At 37.3% G+C, this 20,214-nt stretch overlaps 1 protein-coding gene across 11 annotated transcripts in view; it reads left to right on the top strand.

Annotated features, from left to right (window-relative positions):
- Positions 1-20,214, top strand: part of LOC135709209 (myosin-IIIb-like) — a 340,664-nt gene that overhangs the window by 226,678 nt on the left and 93,772 nt on the right. For all 11 annotated transcript variants that reach the window (XM_065231439.1, XM_065231438.1, XM_065231440.1 and 8 more), the window contains one exon: positions 7,351-7,506. In XM_065231439.1, coding sequence (XP_065087511.1) covers positions 7,351-7,506 — 156 coding nt within the window. The remainder of the gene's footprint in view (positions 1-7,350; positions 7,507-20,214) is intronic.

Here is a 20,214-nt window from a genome sequence, read left to right as displayed (position 1 = left end):
GATGTTGTTCCGACTTTCTCCATACTTCCTTCAGAAGAGCTTCTTTATTCATTCCGAGATTCTTTCTCTGGTTATTTTTTCAGGCTAGCCAAAAGATGACTTTACCCTTATGCTTGCGGATGCACGGCAATACACGCTTTTTCAGGCATTCTTCGATGTAAACTTGGGATGTCATGGTCGAGGATATGTCGAATGGTTCCGTTTTCAGGCCACAACTGCAAATCGCTAACGAAATCACGGCCTTCTTCGAGAACTTGTCGGCAAACACGAACTTTAATCTTCCCGGCACATCCCCACGTCCAGTCGCGGTGTAAAACTTTGACCGGGAAGCTGTTTAAAATCGAGTTTGACGTATGTTTCGTCATCGATCAAAGTGTAGTCCTTGCACGCTTTTTGGCCAGGGAATTCTGCTCCATGTGCCGGTTCGGATGTTTACTGGCCTTGTACGACTTGTATTCATCCCTGGCAAGGATGTTGCGCACCGTTTGAAAGTTGGCGTTGTACCTTCTGGCCACATATCGGATCGAAAGACCGGGGTTGGCTTTAGCGCACCTCAACACCTTGCTGTGCAGCTGACGATCCCTGGTTCCAGTTTTTTTTTCATAGGTCCACTGATTCCTTTCCACACTCAAGGTTTCCTTGTAGGTTTTGAGCACTCGACAAACTGTTGTTTTCGACATCTTCAGCACTTTAGACAGCTTGGAACCGGACCACTCCGGTTTTTCCAGATGTTTGTGCACAATGTTTTTTTTTTCTGTTGAGCTCCATTTGACGTTATTTCTGAACGCGATCCACTACTTTGAACAAACTTGCACCAGTTGTTCTCTATAAAATTGTTAACACACCATTGTCAAAGATTTTCGAGTCTCAACACTAGAAGCGTGCTAGCGGCGCGCGAGAGGCGTACCAATTTACTTTTAGTCAGTCTTTATTCGGGTGATCATTTTGGAAGGCCACTGTTGTCAGGTGACCAAGACACTGCACAGTGGTGCCAAGGGTATCAAAACACGCGCTTTTTTATTTACGCTGAAATGGTTGAGTAAAGGTACTAAGTGTCTTAGGAGAAGTTTCTCGAATTACAACACTCCTTCTTATGGTAAAAGAAAATTAAAGATTAATGTATGTATGTATGTAAGGTAGCCACCATCCTTTCAAGACTTGTCTTGGATGCAGCTCCACTTAATAGCAAGATCAATTTGAGCTACCGATCTGAATTCACTATATCGCTGTATGAAGGGCCAAAAACGGAAGGGTGGACCCGTAAGCAGAGACACTTACGCGAAATCCACGGGAATTTAAGAATCTCCTTCCAACGATACGCTCCAACAAATCGAATAACACAATTCGCAATACTTATTAAGCTTCCTACTGGATGGTTTGTTAAGAAGGGCGCGTCAATCGCCCTGAAACTGTTGGAGTAGAATTCACACCACCACAATCGAATCGGTAGGATAAAGAAAATGATAGGGTTTATTCCCTCCTAGACTCCAGCTGTCAATCATACCATCGTCCAGTTTCAGTTTGAATGATACCCTGATGCTCCCTCCCAACCCAGTATTTATTTATATAATGAAAATATATGCAATGGAGAAATGAAATATATCAGAACATTAAAATATGATATAATGAAATACATTAATATGGATAATATAGTTGCTACTGCAATGAAGAAATATTTTACATATAATAAGATGCAGCTCTATACCTCCTCAGCTCACAATGGCAGGTGGATGCAGCACTGAAATGTATAGGGTATATAAGGCAATTAAATATATTTTGCTCGAATGGTACTAACAATAATGCTAAAAATTGTGATGAATAACTAACAGACGAAAAATATAATTTTATTTAATGTTGTTATTTTCTCTGCTTCATCAGCTCAATATTAATTTCGATGACTTGCTTGGGTAACTGGAATATTAAGCTAATAGTAATAGTACATCATGCAATGTATAATTTATATAATATATGTAGTGACATGCAACATATAAAAAAATAAACAAGTTTTGTTATTTATAATCATTGGCCGTGGTATGATTGAACTCAAATTTACCTATTTAATTAATCCACAATTTAAATAAAGAATCAATTTGCTACATAGTCGAGGATATCTGAGCATACAAGATTTATAAAAAAAGTATCAATGAATAATTCTTGAAAGAGCAAAATTCTGCAAAAGTAAAACAAATTAAAAACATTGGCCTAATGTATGATGATATTCAATTTATTCCAAATTCTGAAAACCATAGATCATATTATATAATAATAAAATAAAATGTAAATAACAATGATTTGCTATTTGATACACCATCAGTATCTGCAGGACAACTATTTTCTGTAAATGAAAATTATAGTTATAATGATATAATGAGATTTTAAATATGTGAAATAAAAATAATTTACTAGTCATGCAATATATAAAATATAATGAATGTAAAATAAACAAGTATTACAATACACATAAGTTCAATTTAAGTTAACCGCAGTACATTTTTTTATTATAATTTTTGATATTTTATTGGAATTGAACAAACTCTTTATTATGCACCATGGAATGGTTTAACGCAATATGGAATGCTTTTTTTTAATATTGGTAAGCTTTAATAAAGAATCAATAGTCACAAAAATCAAGGTTATTTGGACAGTTAACAGTTTTCATGCAATTGTAATCATGCATTACAATGTATTTGTATTTTCCTGAACGAAGGCTGATAAAAGTGAATCATTATAATATTAATTTAAAAATGTTCCATCATCGAAGAGCTGAAAATAAACTTAAGGATTTAAATCAATAAATCCAGCCTAAACGGAGGGTTCGCGAACACAATAAGTTTCCACATCACTCATATTCCGAATCTGATTAAATAAGTATTTACAAGTATACCAATAAATATATCAACAAGTAATGTAATTTTGTCTCCTAGAAAGGAAAAATAGAAAGGTTAATTGCACTATAAACGGTGTGCATACATTAGAGAAAATCAAACAATGTTACTGTGCTTATTCCAGTTTGTTTTGCTCCTGTTTTAAATATGTATTATTGAATATATAATAATAATATAATAGATTCGGGATCCATTCAAACTCAAACTCCACGGCGGCGCCCCCCACACAAGAACAAGCCTCTACCACCAACGATCCTCCAAACCTGGAAACAAAAAAGGTCCCATTCCCTCATTAAATTCTATTCTTACACGACGTTAATAAAAAAATAATAAGATTCTCTTCAATTGGTCGCGTCATGTTCACTCCGGCCGCGGCCCAAGACCGGACTTTTCTTTTTCTAGTCACTTTGTGCACCAAAGCAATGCACATAATAAACAAAAGATCAGCGCTGTTCAAGTCGAATTATCGCGCCCGGGACACAAAACAATTTCGTTCGAAAAAACTTTTTTTTTTGCAAGCGTACCAATCACACACGTATAAACGTCCGGGAGGCAGAGTGACAGCGCTAATCATAAAAGAAACAGCGTAAGATTAAATTAAAATCACTTACCATAATTCCTCGTAATCCAAATAGTCCAGTAAACGTATCTTACCCTAGATACTCAATTCGCTTCCATTCCATACATTCATTCTCACGTTTTTCACTTTCACATACAGAAAACTCGCAGTCACACAATCACACAGAATGCCTTTTATCTGTATTCCTAAGCTCCAGCCTAGGGTTCCACTGAGAGTGTTCTCTTTGTCTGCTACACGTATTTCCCCTCTCTCTCTCTCTCGTTATCTCGGCCCTCTCCGCTCCAGAATCTCTACGCAGCGCAAGCACCGCTAGAACCATTCGAACACTGCTAGGCGTGTGTACGTTCGTAGAAATTGATTCGCTTTTCTCGCTCTTTTTTTTTGCTCTCATTTTTACCACTGCACACGCCAAATAACAGCGCCTTCCAAGTAACCATGAATCAATCACACTACCACTGTGAGCATATTTTTCTTTTCTGTGTTATTCTTACTATTTCGACCCTCCTCGCACTACGGAAACTTCTTGGCCTGAGCACTCTTTTCTGTATTGGTGGAAACGATTTTTTTTTCGTTCATTCGCTTCCTCCACACTTCACTTGCTGTAGATTTACACTCTCTATTCGTGTGTGTGTGCGTATGAACGTTGTAATCACTCACTCCGTTTTTTCCTATTTTCCCCTCCTTTGAGAGAATTCTATCGCCGTCAAAATGGCGCCCGAAAAATTTAGAAAATTTCACCAATTTGTAGCAAAATAAACACTTCACAGGTTATCCACTGCTACCTTCTTCCGTCAAGAAGGAAATTTTGCCTCCCTACATATTTTTTGAGCCACTGGGTGGCACCAGCCAGAGACCTCACAAAAAAGAAAAAAAAACGTGCATAATTACGCTCGTTTCCGCACTGTGCAACACTTTTATTATTCCAATTACTGGCCTTGAATTAAATTTCTTCCTCGCTGTGATAGCACGACACTTCCACTTCTTCTGCATATAAGATTTTGCCAATTTTCACCAAATAGCACTGTTTTCACTTGATTGAACCCGCCGAAATCGTAATGTTCAAGAAACATTTCCCGATGCGTTCGCGTTGCTCGACTACCAGACACCGAATGAGAAAATTAAAGATTAATCCACCTAAAAGTGAGATGCATAATTTATTTTTTTAATATGATAAGATACAAAATAATTGTGTACGGCAAAGCTGTACTGTGAACAACTTTGCTAAAGACTATAACTTTCTAGCTCTTATAACTGCTGAGATATAAAGGTTATATTGTAGAGACTTCGTTAAAATCAGTTTTGTATCTGTAACTTTTTCTATAATATTTCTACATGTTTGGCATGATCCACAAAGATGTTAGAAATAGCAAATTAGATATCTTTTCAGAATACTGCAAATTGCTATCATTAATATTTGAAAAGTTAGTTACATTTTTTGGTTGAAAATTACCCAATTTCCAATACCAATAACTTCTAAACGGGCAAAAACGAGCAGGCCATTCTTTGAGCAATTGAAAGTACAAGAAAATGCAATGAAATGGTGAAAAAACCAGACCGCCCCCACTTGACCCTTAACCGAAATACTTGCATTGAAACTTGTCACTTTTCAGAATTTGAAATGGCGATTTTGTGAAACCACGGAACTGTTATCGAGTAGGTGTGAAAAGAGGCATACAAATGGATAACCAAGCAACCTGGGTTATTTCTAGTGACTAACAAAATGCCTCGGGATCAAAACGTCAAACGAAATTAACTGCGAGAGGTTCGAAAGCTACGGAATAGAAACGGCTCGGAAACTAGTCGATCTATATCCATGGTACTATCTTCCCATGTCTGTTCATAAAGTGCTCATACACGGGGCGAAAGTGATTTCTTCGTTTCTAATACCCATTGGGCAACTGTCTGAAGAGGCCCAGGAAAGCAGAAACAACGATACCAAGCAATACAGAATCTACCACACGAGAAAGTTTCCAGAGAAGCTACGAATGCAGATCTTCTTCATCGTCTTCTGGAATCCTCCGATCCGTTAATTTCCAACATGAAGGAACTACCGAAAAACACAAGTGACGTGTGCTCCGGGGATGCTTTGCAACTTTTGGCCATCAAAGATGACAACGGCGAGAACAGGAAACTGCAAGCGCTCTTTGAGATTCGTACAATTTGAATCGGAACGTAATGAACATTAAACATAAATGATTTTGGTTTGTTTATTGACAAAATCGAAAAATATTTAAAGTACATAAGCAATTCAGTCAAAGGTCGTTTGGGGGTGGTCTGGTTTTGATCCCGAGTCATTTTGTTAGTCATTAGAAATAAATCAGGTTGCTTGGTTATCCATTTGTATGCTTATTTTCACACCTACTCGATAGCAGTCCCGTGGTTTCACAAAAACGTCATTTCCAATTCTGGAAAGTGACAAGTTTTAATGCAAGTATTTTGGTTAAGGGTCAAGTGGGGGCGGTCTGGTTTCTTCACCATTTTATTGCATTTTCTTGTACTTTCAATTGCTCAAAGAATGGCCTGCTCGTTTTTGCCCGTTTAGGAGCTATTGGTATTGGAAGTTGGGTAATTTTCAACCAAAAAATGTAAATAACTTTTCAAATATTGATGATAACAATTTGCAGTCTTGTGAAAAGATATGTAATTTGATATTTCTAACATATTTGTACAACATGCCAGACATGAAGAAATATTGTAGAAAAAGTTACAGATACAAAACTGATTTTAAAGATGTCTCCACAAAAAAGCCTTTATATCTCAGCAGTTATAAGAGCTAGAAAGTTATAGTCTTCAGTAAAGTTGTTCACAGTAATGTTCTCTACAGCTTTTCCCAGAACAATTATTTTGTATTTTATTATATTGAAAAAATAAATTTTGCATCTCACTTTTAGGTGGATTAATCTTTAATTTTCTTTTACCATAAGAAGGAGTGTTGTAACTCGAGAAACTTCTCAGAAGACACCTAGTACCTTTAATCAACCATTTCAGCGTAAATAAAAAAGCGCGTGTTTTGATACCCTTGGAACCACTGTGCAACGGGATGGCCATTCAGAAAGGTTCAACGGATGTGAAACGAGGGAACGTTTAAATTCAATTTATTTCAATGCAGCATTCAATTTTTGGATTAATAATCAACACATTTTTCACTATGTTATCTTAATTAATTAATGGGAGCATTTCACTTGTATTTTATACAAATAATATCAATGTTCCGTCATATTGTATCATCAAGTGATATTCGCAAGCGTCACATTTCATTCAGGCTCTTTTTAACTACAAGTAGTGAAATATGAAATGCACTTTTTTAAGTGAAGTGCACATAACAATGATCAGTGTCATCACCAACTTGGCAGAACGCTCCCTAACCCTCACTGAGCCAAAGGGCAGGGTTTGGGTCGAAGTAGCTCTCTTAGGTCACTTATCTTTGATCCATCATATCCAGAGTCTTGAATATTTCTCTACGCCTAATTTTATTCCAAATACTAGGATTTAAAACAATCAAAGCGTGATACATCTAAAACGAAACACAGCTTCAAAGCCTGACATCTCTAAAACAAATTCCATGCAGCAGAATCTGGCACAATACCTTTTTCATGCTCAACATTTTGAAAATCTTCTCAAGTCTCGAGAATCTTTATGATTTTTCTTTGCCTGAGAAACATTGCTATATCTCCATTATTCCATCTCATGATTTGCAAAACTTATTTCCAAAACTTGAAGTCGCCCAGTAGCATTTCTGGTTTTCAAAATTTCAAATAGTATTGAAAGTTAATAATCATTACGACGATTTGCGAGCTTTTCGCGAGTCTGATAGATAAACAATATCCGTGCTTGTTCAAATATCGCCGCCTTTGCACTAATCGTCTTCGCATTATGATTTCACAGATCCTGGAAACCATCGCCGACAATATCGAGGAAATCGAGGAGGAATACCTGGTACTTCGTGACTTGTCCAAACATCCCAACATTCCGGACTTTTCCGGACTGTTTCTGAAACGTGGTGCCACCGTCGAAGATGACCAGCTGTGGTTCGTGCTGGAGGTAAGTTGTTGCCCGATTTGACAAAACGATCAACGCGCGTTGACTTCCATTATCCAGGTTTGACACACATCGCAATGTTTATATTTAATGTACACACACGTAGAAAGTTGATTGTGAATTCACCGTGCTAAATAGGTTGTGTAGATGATTTGGCTGGATGGGGCCTTTTAACGGGTCGTTGACTTTGGCTTGTACCTGAAGAGCACTAATTGTCCATTCAGTCAGTTTTAGGCGATTCAGAGCTTGTCCATATTTTTCGTGTTTTGTTTGAATCACGGATGAAAAATGGTAAATGAAACCTACAGTAGCGAGCAAAATTCAGTAGAGAAATTGTTTGGTCTGGTGTTTTTTTCTGTTCGAATTTTTTTGTTTTTCCTGGTTAGTCAGCTTCAAAATATGAGTGTTTTGTGGCGAGTAACATAGATAAATATTTGGATTATTTAATAAACTCCCTAATACTGACTTTATAGAGCTCAAAAGACGTTTGAAAAGCTTTAAATTCGTGGAATTCTACGGATATTTCACATATTTTAAAGCCGAATATTTCCTGCAAAACCTTCAATTCAAGCGTGAAAGCCATAAGCAAATTTATTTAGTTGAAATTCTGGAGTAAAAATTCAAGGTATAAGCTTTATAAGTTGAATTTATTTGTTTCTGATTCAACTGAATTTGTAGCCAAAAGCACTGCAATTTTGGGGAAATATGTTGTTTTCTGTATGAACATAACATTCTCAATTGAAATCAATAAAAGTATTACTCGTGTTACTTATCGTTACCCAACAAACAATGTAAGCTCTTAATCAACACACATTGTTTGTTGTGTATTGCTCGAATTATTGAATGTTCATTAAATTTGAAGTATATTTTAAGACAAATTTTGAATAAATAGCCATATTTGAGATAAAATCTCAACATTATTACATTACCCTCTGGAATACTAAGTATATAATTGCTGGCATATTATGATGCTTTTCGGTAAGCTATTCTGTTCAACCAAACAAATTTTTCAACTAACTTTTTGAACGGTACTGTACGCGCAACGTGACGCAGCATTTACAATTGGACTTTCATTCGTCGCTGTTGGTCCACCTATTGCATATTCAGCATCAGAGCAGTTTGACCATGAACTTGTGCTGCGTCGGAGCTCTCGGCAAATTTGGCGTGGGCGCACTTTTTGGGGACCGTAGAAACTAGTAATTAAGTTGTACGGGAGAGCAAATGGCTTTTTATCTGTAATTTCGTTTCCCTCTAATTGCGATGGCGAATGGGTTGGTTTCGATGCTTACAGATTTGTTATTATGGTGGGATGTTTTATATTTTTTTTTTCAGTTGATGAAGCTATTGTTAATGCATTTTGTTTTGTGTGTTGGGCAGATCTCGCTGTATGAAGTATGATGCTATACTAATTGTCGATAGCCATGCAAAGCTACCGCAGTAAAAGTAGCTAAGCAAAACGTACAAATTCATCGCTACTGGTGAACATCGTATGCTTTCGTTCAGGGTTTAAAGTTTAACCTCGACTCATCGATCATCTGGTGGAGATTTTACAGATGGCTATCAAAGAATTATCGTGAACAGGGTTGAAGTAAAGATGAGCTTTTTCTTTTTTTTTCCTGTGTAGACATTCGTTCATACAATCATTTGAAACTCGCAAACACCCGTTCCTCCACAGGATTTATAGACAGCCCATTTTCTCAAGATTTTAGGATTTGCGACGACCAGTGTAAATACCAGTAACTCAAATAATTGCAAGCTTCTGAATCATTATAATTTGAATTTGGGGGAAGAACCCAATTTTAAACCCACTGGACAAAAATTGAGTCCTGAAGGTCCCGACTATAAAGCATTTCAAACCCCTCCAATGTTACCTAAACTGTTTTGAAATTCGTAGAGTTTCTTTAAAGTAGGAAATGTGAGGTAATTATGGCCCTTGTGGCTCTCCTAATGGGCCAAACGGCTTAAATTAAGTTCAAAATAAGGTTTCCGCTATTCTGCAAAATTAGCATTGAGAACAACATTTAGTCTAACGTCCTTTGGAAGAAATTTTGATGTTTATGTAAATTTCAAGGTTTTAGACAGTATGGTGAATTAGAGAACTGCTACTGTAATAACTGGTACACTTCCTGCAATAAATCTCCTAGGTTCGCTGTAATTCTCTGTAGTCTGTCGAACTTCATCCGAGCTTAACAACTTCCCCATTTAATCAGCTCCTGATCATCTCAGAAGCTATCTACATTGTACAGAACTTTGTATGATCCTTGAATTTCTCATAAGGTCAGTGGATTGCAGAGATGCTCAGCAGAGCTCACATAAGCTCATGGATAGTCATTGAAGTTATGGGAACCTTAGGAAGATTAATGGAGCCCCTCAGAAAAGGCTCTTGACAGTGCCTTATTTACAGTCATAAATGCTGAAACGTTGGGATGAATAACAAACGTGTCTCTCTGATTCCAGTTGACTGATAAGCCCTCAATATCAACTCCACTAGCCTAGGAGAATTTATGAGCTCAGAAACAGACGTTCCTGGTATCTTTAAAGATACTCAGGAAAACTTTTGAGGCGTTCTGGATCCCTAATGGACCATGCATTAAGTACGTCACATCAAATGGAGAAAACATTTAAACCACCAGCCCCCTCCCTTTCCCCACTGAGTTATGTTTTGCCTCTTACCTTAGAAGCATTGCAAGTTATATCGAGATTTTAAAGCATTCTGTTCTGTAGACCATGATTTAGACCTGTGGAATGCTTTAAAACCTTTATGAAACTTGCAAAATGTTGCTTGGGACAGCTTGTCACGGAACTCCTTTTGCCTTAATAAATTGACGTGTGACGTACTTAAAAAATTGATCCTAAAAGAAATGCAGGGTAATGTAAACAAGTTTGTAGAACTTCATAAAATTAAATTAAAGAAACTTTAGAATAATCCGGGAGGACATCAGGGAACCTTCAGATGAGTTTAGAATATTCCTTCCTTACGCATTGTACGTTTATTTTTAAATGTATCCCTCCAAAATAAGTGTCAAATCAGAAAACTTGTAAAATCTTTGAACGCCGTTTTCTCATTTCCAGATTTAACAGATGGGACTGTTTTGCGATTATGGGCAGTACATTTATAAAAAAAATCCAATATTGGCCAATGTCCACCGAAAATAAATAAAACTACCTTATGACTTAAAGTGCAATGAATGAGCGTTAGTTTCGGTTTTGATCCGTAATCAGCCCTACCAGCCGTCCAACATTAGTTGTAGGCAGTGGTTTTTTTTTACTTTTTATTTGTTCCAAATTCAAAATAAATTACATTTCATTGTAACCTATGTGCTTCAGTTACTACAGAAAATTACCAGCCCTAATTGTTATGATATATATCTAAGTGTTTTTACATTGTTCCTGCCTAGGCAATTCTGTATTTTAAAAACCCAAATTGATCCACCGGGCAGGTGTATAGAACCTTTGTTACACAGTATAATCTCGTTTTTGATATTATCCATAGATATACGAGGCCTTAGAGGATATTTTTATTTTTACTGGTCTCAGTTTCTGCACTGCTCAATTGAACAGCAATTATTATTCAAAAATCAATTGATTAATGTCCTCACGTTAATTTTTTAACATGACAATAATTTTAAGATTTAATTGTGGCTTATCTATGAGGAGCTGATATGAGTTTTACGTAGTGCAAAGTATATATAAATCACTTTCTTCTTCTTGGCTTACAACTGGAGCTTTATTACTTTATACTTAATCTGCTTTATTGTGCTCTACATACTTTAAGCACAATCTTATTATATACAATATATACCAATAAAGTTAAATAATCAATCAGTCTGATTCTCTTAATCGATATTCTCTTTCGCGAATAATCCGAGTGCAATTGAATTTCCCATTCAGTGTGTTGATTTAGGCGCAAGCTAACTATAGTCGCTATATTTATTGTCTGGCGGATAGAATTTCAATCTATCAAAAAGCGGTACAAATTCAATATATTGTAGACCAACAATTGAAATGGTACTATCAAGTTTTATAAACAAACCGTTGATTATTCTTTCTTCGCCAATCGAACGCAAATTACCGGCATCATCGGATAGAGGAAATTTTCCCCAAAGATGGTGTTAGTTTGCGTAGGCAAGCCTTAAGTCACGAGAAAACGGGTTCCGAAAGTTGTGTTCGCAATATCTGATGTGCTCTTTTCTGTTGTTGGTCGTGATTTGACTGCTCAATTGGCCAAACAGCTATTTCACAGCTCAATTGGTTCGTGCTCAATTGGTCAAACAACGTCACCCCCAATAGACGAGTGCACAGATGGATTTGAGTTCACTCACTGGATAAAAAGTGACACAACAGCGAGGCCCTGTTTTCTTAAAATGAACACATGAAGAATACTCGCATAACATTTGAGACGGGCCTATCAACTTTTGTACACAAAACTTGTTAAGCCCTTTTCGCGTGAACCGAACACGTCTACGCTAACTTACAACACCATCGGGTAGGGTGTACATCGGTTTTTGTGAAAAGGGCCTACACTAATAAAAATTCAATGCGAATTTTTATGTGTCCCACACATGAATTTTTGCAATGTGATAAACAAATGATATATATCTATATATGTCGGACACATAGTTCTTATGTGTACACTTAAAATTCATGTGTAACCACACATACTATTCATTTGACTCATAAATATCATGTGTACTTTTGGGTGGATTCTGTTTATGTGTGGACACATGAAAATGATGTGATATTTTACATGAAAAATTACCAATAAAAATGTGTCGATCTTTAACAGTGTAGCAAATTGTTTACAAAAGTTGATAACTCCTGTTCAAATGTTACGCGAGCATTATTCCGGTATTCATTTACAGTAAACAGGGTCGTGCTGTAATGTCAATTTTTTTCAGCAGATTAACATAGGTTTACCCGTGAACTCGGCAGGAGCTGATCGATGAGAGATTCACGATGTACCAGTTCTAATAGCGATTTTTAAGAATGAGGGTGATATATAGACCAAGGTTTAAAGCGTCAGTTACACTATCCTCCTTGTGAATATTATATATATTATATAATACACGCTAACTTGAAAATACTCATTAATGAGTAAAAAAGACCCATTTTGAAAAAAAGTGGCTTAACTCATTAATGATTAAACTATTTTACCCATTAATGAGTATCTGTTACCCATTAATGATTAACAATTACTCCAGATAACAGATACTCATTAATGGGTAAAAAATTTACTCATTTAATGAGTTAAGCCACTTTTTTTTTCAAAATGGGTCTTTTTCAACCATTAATGGGTACTTTCAAGTTAGCGTGTATATAGAGACCAAGGTTTAAAGCGTCACATACACTATCCTGAACAAAACAATGCAGGATGCACGCTATTTCTAAACAACTAGGATCTACTCATATTCCCCAAAATTGAGTAAACAAAGTTGGGACTGACAAGATGGCGAATGAACACCTGAATCCGAATGTTAATTTGTTATCTTGTCAGTTACAATCTAGTTCGCTCGATATTGTTTAGCCCTAATTTTAATGGATTGTTTAAAAATAACGTGTGTAGACAGGTGGAAAAACTCGCTGCACACGGCCAACGAGATCAACCAAAATTTGATTTTACTTTACTCATAAATCGCAAAAAGTGCCATGCCATTCATGTTTTTCCAGTTTTTTCGCACTTTTTCAAGGAAAAAATGCCAGAGTTCTAACGATTGGATTTTCTTGGTCTATTGGTACTACTACTAGACTGTGTAAAATTTTGGTAAATTTTCCTCATTTTCCAGCAGATTATTGAGGCTTTTATTTGGGTTGATCTCATCGGCCGTGCACAAATATGAAGGGACAACATCTGACTGGTCTTATAGAGCTTCTCGACGTCTAATCGGCGCACACTACTGTACAATTTAAATCCAACGAGTGCGAGCAAGAGGGAAACACATTAGTGGGAAAATACACCGTCGATTCATACATGCGTGATAGATAAAGAAAGACGATTAAGCATCGAAAAGGTCTATAGAGCTTTTTCACGTTTAATCGGCGCACACTACTGCACCATTTAAATCAAACGAGTGCAAGCAAGAGGGAAACAGATTAGTGGGAAAACAAACCGTTCATTCATTCATGTGTGCTGGATAGAGAAAGACTATCAAACGTCAAAAAGGTCTATTGGAATACGTAGGGTAGGATAGTTCTCAACGCACCCCTGGCGTGAAATGGCCCTGAGCTGTTAAATTCGTGAATTTAAAAATCAACATTGCTAGTTCAGTGCTTGAACTAACATTCTGGCACATGATATTTCCAAAATTTGTAATGGATAAGCATCGAAAAACTGCACAGGACCATTTTACCCCAGGGGTGCATTATGGACTATTCTCCCCTATATTCCACGATTTTGCATCCGATTTCTTCTTCTGATTATAACGCCCAAACTAAACATAAAGCCTTCTTCTGACGGTTAACAGGAGTTAACCGACATACACGTATCAACCATATTCTTGATTTATTATTGCAGGTATCATACGATGTCGTAATTAAACTGTCGAGCCAGATCACGCCGAGTTCTATCGATTGAGAATATTTTATACAGGTGAGATAGCTTGTGTGGATGGCTATCGGGCGCAGACGGCAGGACGTGTGAAAATCGATTCTAATACCTATGTTACGCTAGTAACAAAGGTAACAGGTTTTTTTTTTAAACCTGCATGTCAGTATAACAATTGATATCTTAAAACAAAAAACTAAAACCAAATCTTATCTAGCTATAAAGGGAATTAATCGTTGCAATTGAGGATTGCAACGATTTTTGCCTGAAATTATTAATTATTTTGTTGGACATTTGTTCTAAAGTTTCAACATTCGAAATTCTATGTACTTCGGTAGTACTGTACCAGGGAGGCAACTTGAAAATCATTTTCAGAACTTTATTCTGAATCCTTTGAAGTGCTTTTTTCCTGGTAGTGCAACAACTAGACCATATTGGCACAGCGTAAAGCATGGCCGGTCTAAAAACATGTTTAAATATTAGAAGTTTATTCGTCAGGCAAAGTTTGGATTTCCTGTTTATAAGAGGATACAAACATTTTATATATTTGTTACATTTGGCGTGAATGCCCTCAATGTGATCTTTAAAAGTTAATTTTTGGTCCAAGATATTTCACTTGGTTTGACCAGGAAATTGGAACTCCGTTCATAGTGACTATGTGACTACTACTAGGTTTCAAAAACGAAGCTCTAGGCTTATGTGGAAATATTATAAGTTGATTTTTGGAAGCGTTGAGAGAAATCTTCCATTTTTGTAGATAAGAAGAGAAAATATCTAAAGTTTTCTGCAGTCTGCTGCAAATAACACGAAGACTTCTTCTTTTAGCGGAAATGCCTGTGTCATCAGCGAACAAAGATTTATGACAACCCTGAGGCAAATCAGGGAGGTCCGAAGTGAAAATGTTATACAATATAGGCCCTTGAATGCTACCCTGAGGAACTCCTGCTCTAACAGGTAGTCAATTAGATTTGGAATTTTGATAATTTACCTGCAGAGTTCTGTCAGTTAAATAATTTTGAACTATTTTCATAATATAAAGTAGAAAATTAAACTTTTTCAATTTAGCAATCAAACCTTCATGCCAAACACTGTCGAATGCTTTTTCTATGTCTAGAAGAGCAACTCCAGTTGAGTGGCCTTCCGATTTGTTTGAACGAATTAAATTGGTAACTCTTGAGAGTTGATGAGTAGTTGAATGCCCATGGCGAAATCCAAACTGCTCATCTGCTCAAATTGAGTTCGTATTGACGTGAAGCATCATTCTATTCATAATTATCTTTTCAAAAAGTTTACTAATTGAAGAAAGCAAACTTTTTGGGCTAGAAGCTAGAAGCTTCAGCTGGATTTTTATCCGGCTTCAAAATTGGAACAACTTTTGCATTTTTCCATTTATCAGGAAAGTATGCCAAATGGAAACATCTGTTAAATAATTTGACCAAGAAAGACAAGGTACTCTCTGGGAGTTTTTTGATGAGGATATAGAAAATTCCATCATCACCTGGAGCTTTCATATTATGAAACTTTTTAGTTATAGACCTTACTTCGTCCAAATCAGTCCCCCAGGAATCATCAAAAATATTTTCCCGAGAGAAAATATTCAGATAATCCCGAGCAACCTGATTCTCAATAGGACTAGTAAGACCCAAACTGAAATTATGGGAACTCTCGAATTGCTTAGCAAGTTTCTGAGCTTTTTCCAAATTTGTGATCAAAATTTTACCACCTTCTTTAAGTGCTGGAATTGGCTTTTGAGGTTTTTTCAAAATTTTTGTGAGTTTCCAAAAGGGCTTGGAACTCGGGTCTAATTTAGAAACATTATTTTCATAAGTTTTGTTCCTCAAGGCAGAGAATCGACATTCACAAGACGCGACGCGAGACAAGACACAACACTTATCGTTCTTACAACTTTAAAATAAATTAAAACTTACCTTACTGTCGACCGGTTTCGGGCGTGATGCTGCCCATCTACGGGACAATGTCCGACTGATTACTTGGATGTTCATACGTTGTTCCGTAGGAGAAGAGAAGCTACTGGATTCTCAGATTTGTCAGGTTGAAAAGGCAGGATATAATGGGGGGTTCATCTTCATTCATTAATGGTTCAGCAGCATTGGTGATGAATGATGATTCCCAGGCGTTTAGATGTGTAGTTTTTCTGACGGATTTAATGAGTTTTGCACCTTTCCAGTCAATGTTATGCTTTAAGCTAATTGTGTGTACTGCCACAGCTGATTCATTTGATTTTCTGTTGTATACAGCATGTTTATGTTCCTTTAGGCGGACCTTTACTTTGCGGCGCGTTTGTCCAATATAGACTGAAGGACAATCCTTGCATGGAATTTGATAAATTCCAGACTGTTCATCCGGCGGAACTTTATAATTCAAATTACACAACAGGTCACGCAAAGTGTTGTCGCTCTTGTGTACTACCTGTAGTCCTTGTCGCTTGAGTGTGGATTTGATTGGATTCGTAATTTTGGGATAGAACGGCAGGCTGATTCTTTTTACTTCTTCTCCCATTGGTTCTAGTGTGGTTATATTTTGTCGGTGCTTCTTTCGTTTGTATTTTCGGAGAATTTTGTCCACGAACTCCTTTTCGTACCCATTCACTTCAGCCGCTTTGTAGATACGAATTCTTTCCTCTGCAAACTCGTCATCCTCCATGGGTACATTGTAAACACGGTGTGCCATGGAGTGAAAAGCGGCTTGCTTTTGAGCTCCAAAGTGGTTGGAATCGGAAGTAATGTAGCGATCGGTGGACGTCGGTTTGCGATAAATACCAAATTTCAGGGTGTCGTCCTCCTTTCTGGTTATCATTAGATCCAGAAAGGGCAATTTCCCATCCACCTCTTTTTCTAATGTGAATTTTATTGAACTGTGCCGGGAGTTAAGTAGACTTAAGTGAACCCTACACGATTGCTTTTATTGACAATAATCGTATTGTCAATACATGCTATATTGACGTCAATATATCGAGATTGACAATATTTCTGAATTCACATCATCAATATTATTGTCAATAATTCCCCTTCGCGTCAATATATTGATGCGTGTGGGGTTTGCTTTACAGTTTGTTCTAAGTAGCGTTCTTTCACTGGTGCAAAAACATCATCTACATAGCGCCTCCAAACACGTGGGAAAAACTTGTGTTTTTCAGCATCGGCTTCAAAGTCACTCATGAAGATGTTCGCCAGGAGAGGCGAAAGTTTGCTGCCCATGCCATTCTTTTTCAGCCACAAGCAGATAAGCCTGGATGTGATTGTGTGACGCTCGACTGCGTTCTAGATGTTGACGCAGGCTTCTTAAAGCGTCGGCGATTGGTACGCTAGGGAATAGTGCTGCAATATCAAACGATACCAAAATCTCACCTCGTCTCAACTTGAACCCTTCTAGCTGCTCAACCAAATCTACCGAATTTATAACACTTTTTCCATGCGTTACGGGGTAGTTCTTCATTTCATCTACTAGCCACGCTGCCATTTTCTCGGTGGGTGTGCGGATATTTGACGGAATGGGTCTCATTCCAACCGGATTTTTGTGGATCTTCGGCAGACAATATAGCGATGCCACCATCGGATTGGGGACGTTGAACTTTCTTACAAACTTATCTTCTCCCATCAGACGCGCTACATTGTGCCGTGCAAAATTTGATTCCTCGATCATTGCAATGAGAGGATCTTTAGACTTGCCATTCTTAAATTTGCATTCTTCGTACGGACCGGAGCTAATCATATCATGGACGCGTGAGTCATAATCCTCCCTGTCCATGATCAGCACGGCGTTTCCCTTATCTGCACGAGAGTAGACCACATCACGGGTTTTCAATAGCCGAATCGTACACCAAGTATCGAAGTTGGAGCGCTCTGTTTGGTTTTGTTTGCTGACCGTTCGCAAAATGCATTGCTTTACATTGTAACGGGTTGCCGATTTGTACGCATGTTGGTCATATTGAATGGCACTTTCAATATTGTTAACAATGACAGCTCTATGGTAATTGAAAGTAGAGCTGTTGGGATTACAAATTATTTCTTGGGATATTTCAAAAGTTACTGCAAGGTGATCAGAACCGAAGTCAGCATGGGTAACCAATTGGCTGCAAAGTTGACATGAATCAGTTAAGACCAAATCAATAGTGGAGGGCTTTCTTGCAGAAGAAAAGCATGTTGGGCTGTTTGGATATTGAATAGTGTAATAACCTGCAGAACAATCATCAAACAGAATATTACCATTGGAATTGCTTTGAGCATTATTCCATGAGCGGTGTTTTGCATTAAAATCACCAATAATGAAGAATTTAGACCTATGACGGGTAAGTTTCTGAAGGTCACCCTTGAGAAAATTCTTTTGCTGGCCTACGCATTGGAATGGCAAATAGGCAGCTATAAACGTAAGTTGTCCAAATTTTGTTTCAACCTAAACTCCCAATGTTTCAAAAACTTTGGTTTCAAATGAAGAAAGAATTTTATGTTTGATTCGTCTATGAACAATGATGTGAACGTCACCACAGGGTCCATCAAGACGATCATTTCTATAAATCAAGTAATTTGCGTCCCTCTAAACCTTATGGTCCGGTTTAAGGAACGTTTCAGTTATAACGGCAATATGCACGTTATGAACTCTCAAAAAGTTAAATAGCTCGTCTTCATTATCTTTAAGAGATCGAGCATTCCAATTTAAAATATTTTAAAGCATTCCATTACTGAATTTTAAAGTCATGACAATATTGTTTGCAAATTTTACTCCAGTTTGAAGAGAATCAAACATAGAGTTAGATTCAAGCATATCAGAAATCATGTCAATTAATGATTTCTGTAAAAATTCCATTTTAGGGGCAGTAATTCTTCCTAAGTCAAAATTGTCAAAATTTCCGTTAGAATTACGTTGGTTAGTATTTTGATTTCTACCCGCTGCAATAGCAGCATAGGTAGCTCCATTAGCTCGCTGAACATTGTTAGCAGCGACGGGAGTAGGTATAGATGAAAAATTTGAAGCAGGGGTGATATTTGTACGAATGTAGAATTTGTTCCTCGCTGACCGTTGTTAACAGCAGAGGAATTTGTACCTGATCGGAAACGTGGAGCGTTTCCTACCTGACGGATAGAACGAGATTGTAGGATCGCTTTGCGAGTCTTACATTCCCAAAAATTGGATTTGTGGTTTTCACCACAATTTGATCATTTAAATTTCTTAGGATCTTCCTTCACAGGACAGTCGTCCTTTGCGTAAGAGGAATCACCACAATTCATGCATTTAGCTGGCTTGGCACTTACGGCACTGGGTGAGGTTTTGGAAATGACTTCCAGTCTTCCTGAAGTCTTCCCACTTCACTCGGACATGGAGCATAAGGCTAGTTTTTTCTTAGACTTGAAGTGAACTAAATAAAAATCATTAGAAATCCCGTTGCGCGAATCGCCAGGACGGGATTTCATTTTCATTTTGATTACTTCGAGTGGCACAACTCCAACTAATTTTGCCAGTTCATCTTTGATCTGATCCAGGGATTCACCACTGGGTAGTCGTTTCATGGCAACCTTGAACACACGTTCAGTTTTGGTGTCGTAAGCAGGGCTCTACAATTTCGAAGCTCTAAAATGAAATCGTGTTTTGTTTCTCTCATACATACGTGTTCGACACTTCATTTCTATAACGCCTAGCTAGACTATCAGCAAGAATCGAAAATAAAAAAGCAGGACGCTTAGAAGGAAAGGCTGGCTGTGGAACTTCTCGTCGTTGCTTTGCTCATCGCTTTCAATGTAACTAATGTCGATTTTCTAATTAAACGAAACCTCATTATGGCTTTCAATCCCCTTTCACGAACACTCTATCACCGCTCTTTCAATTTGTTTAAAATGCGTTATGTCCGGTTTTCGATCATTGTTTTTAGATAAATATACGGATGGAAGATAAATTAAAAATATGACGTGTAATCTTCAAGTGTTTTGACGTGAGAAATGCTTTAAATGTGTTATTTCATTTTCCGTCATATACGTCATGAAACCTCTGTTGATGTGTTTCATGAAAGAGAAAACTATCAAAGTCGAGCGCTCTTTCGCTCATCCGTTTCACCGAAGCTTGAAAGGAAGACCAATGGAGCGACGGAAGAAAGAGAGACAAGCGATTGAACATTTGTTTGTGCACGCCGACTGAGGTTCTAGAATGCTTGCGAAGCT

Source organism: Ochlerotatus camptorhynchus, unplaced genomic scaffold (assembly GCF_037179485.1).
Source record: "Ochlerotatus camptorhynchus isolate MF236.1 unplaced genomic scaffold, CSIRO-AGI_Acam_v1.1 ptg000357l, whole genome shotgun sequence".
NCBI classification, from domain to species: domain Eukaryota; kingdom Metazoa; phylum Arthropoda; class Insecta; order Diptera; family Culicidae; genus Ochlerotatus; species Ochlerotatus camptorhynchus.
The sequence above is the reverse complement of the archived record's forward strand: the minus strand, read 5'-3'. Positions and strand labels throughout refer to the sequence as shown.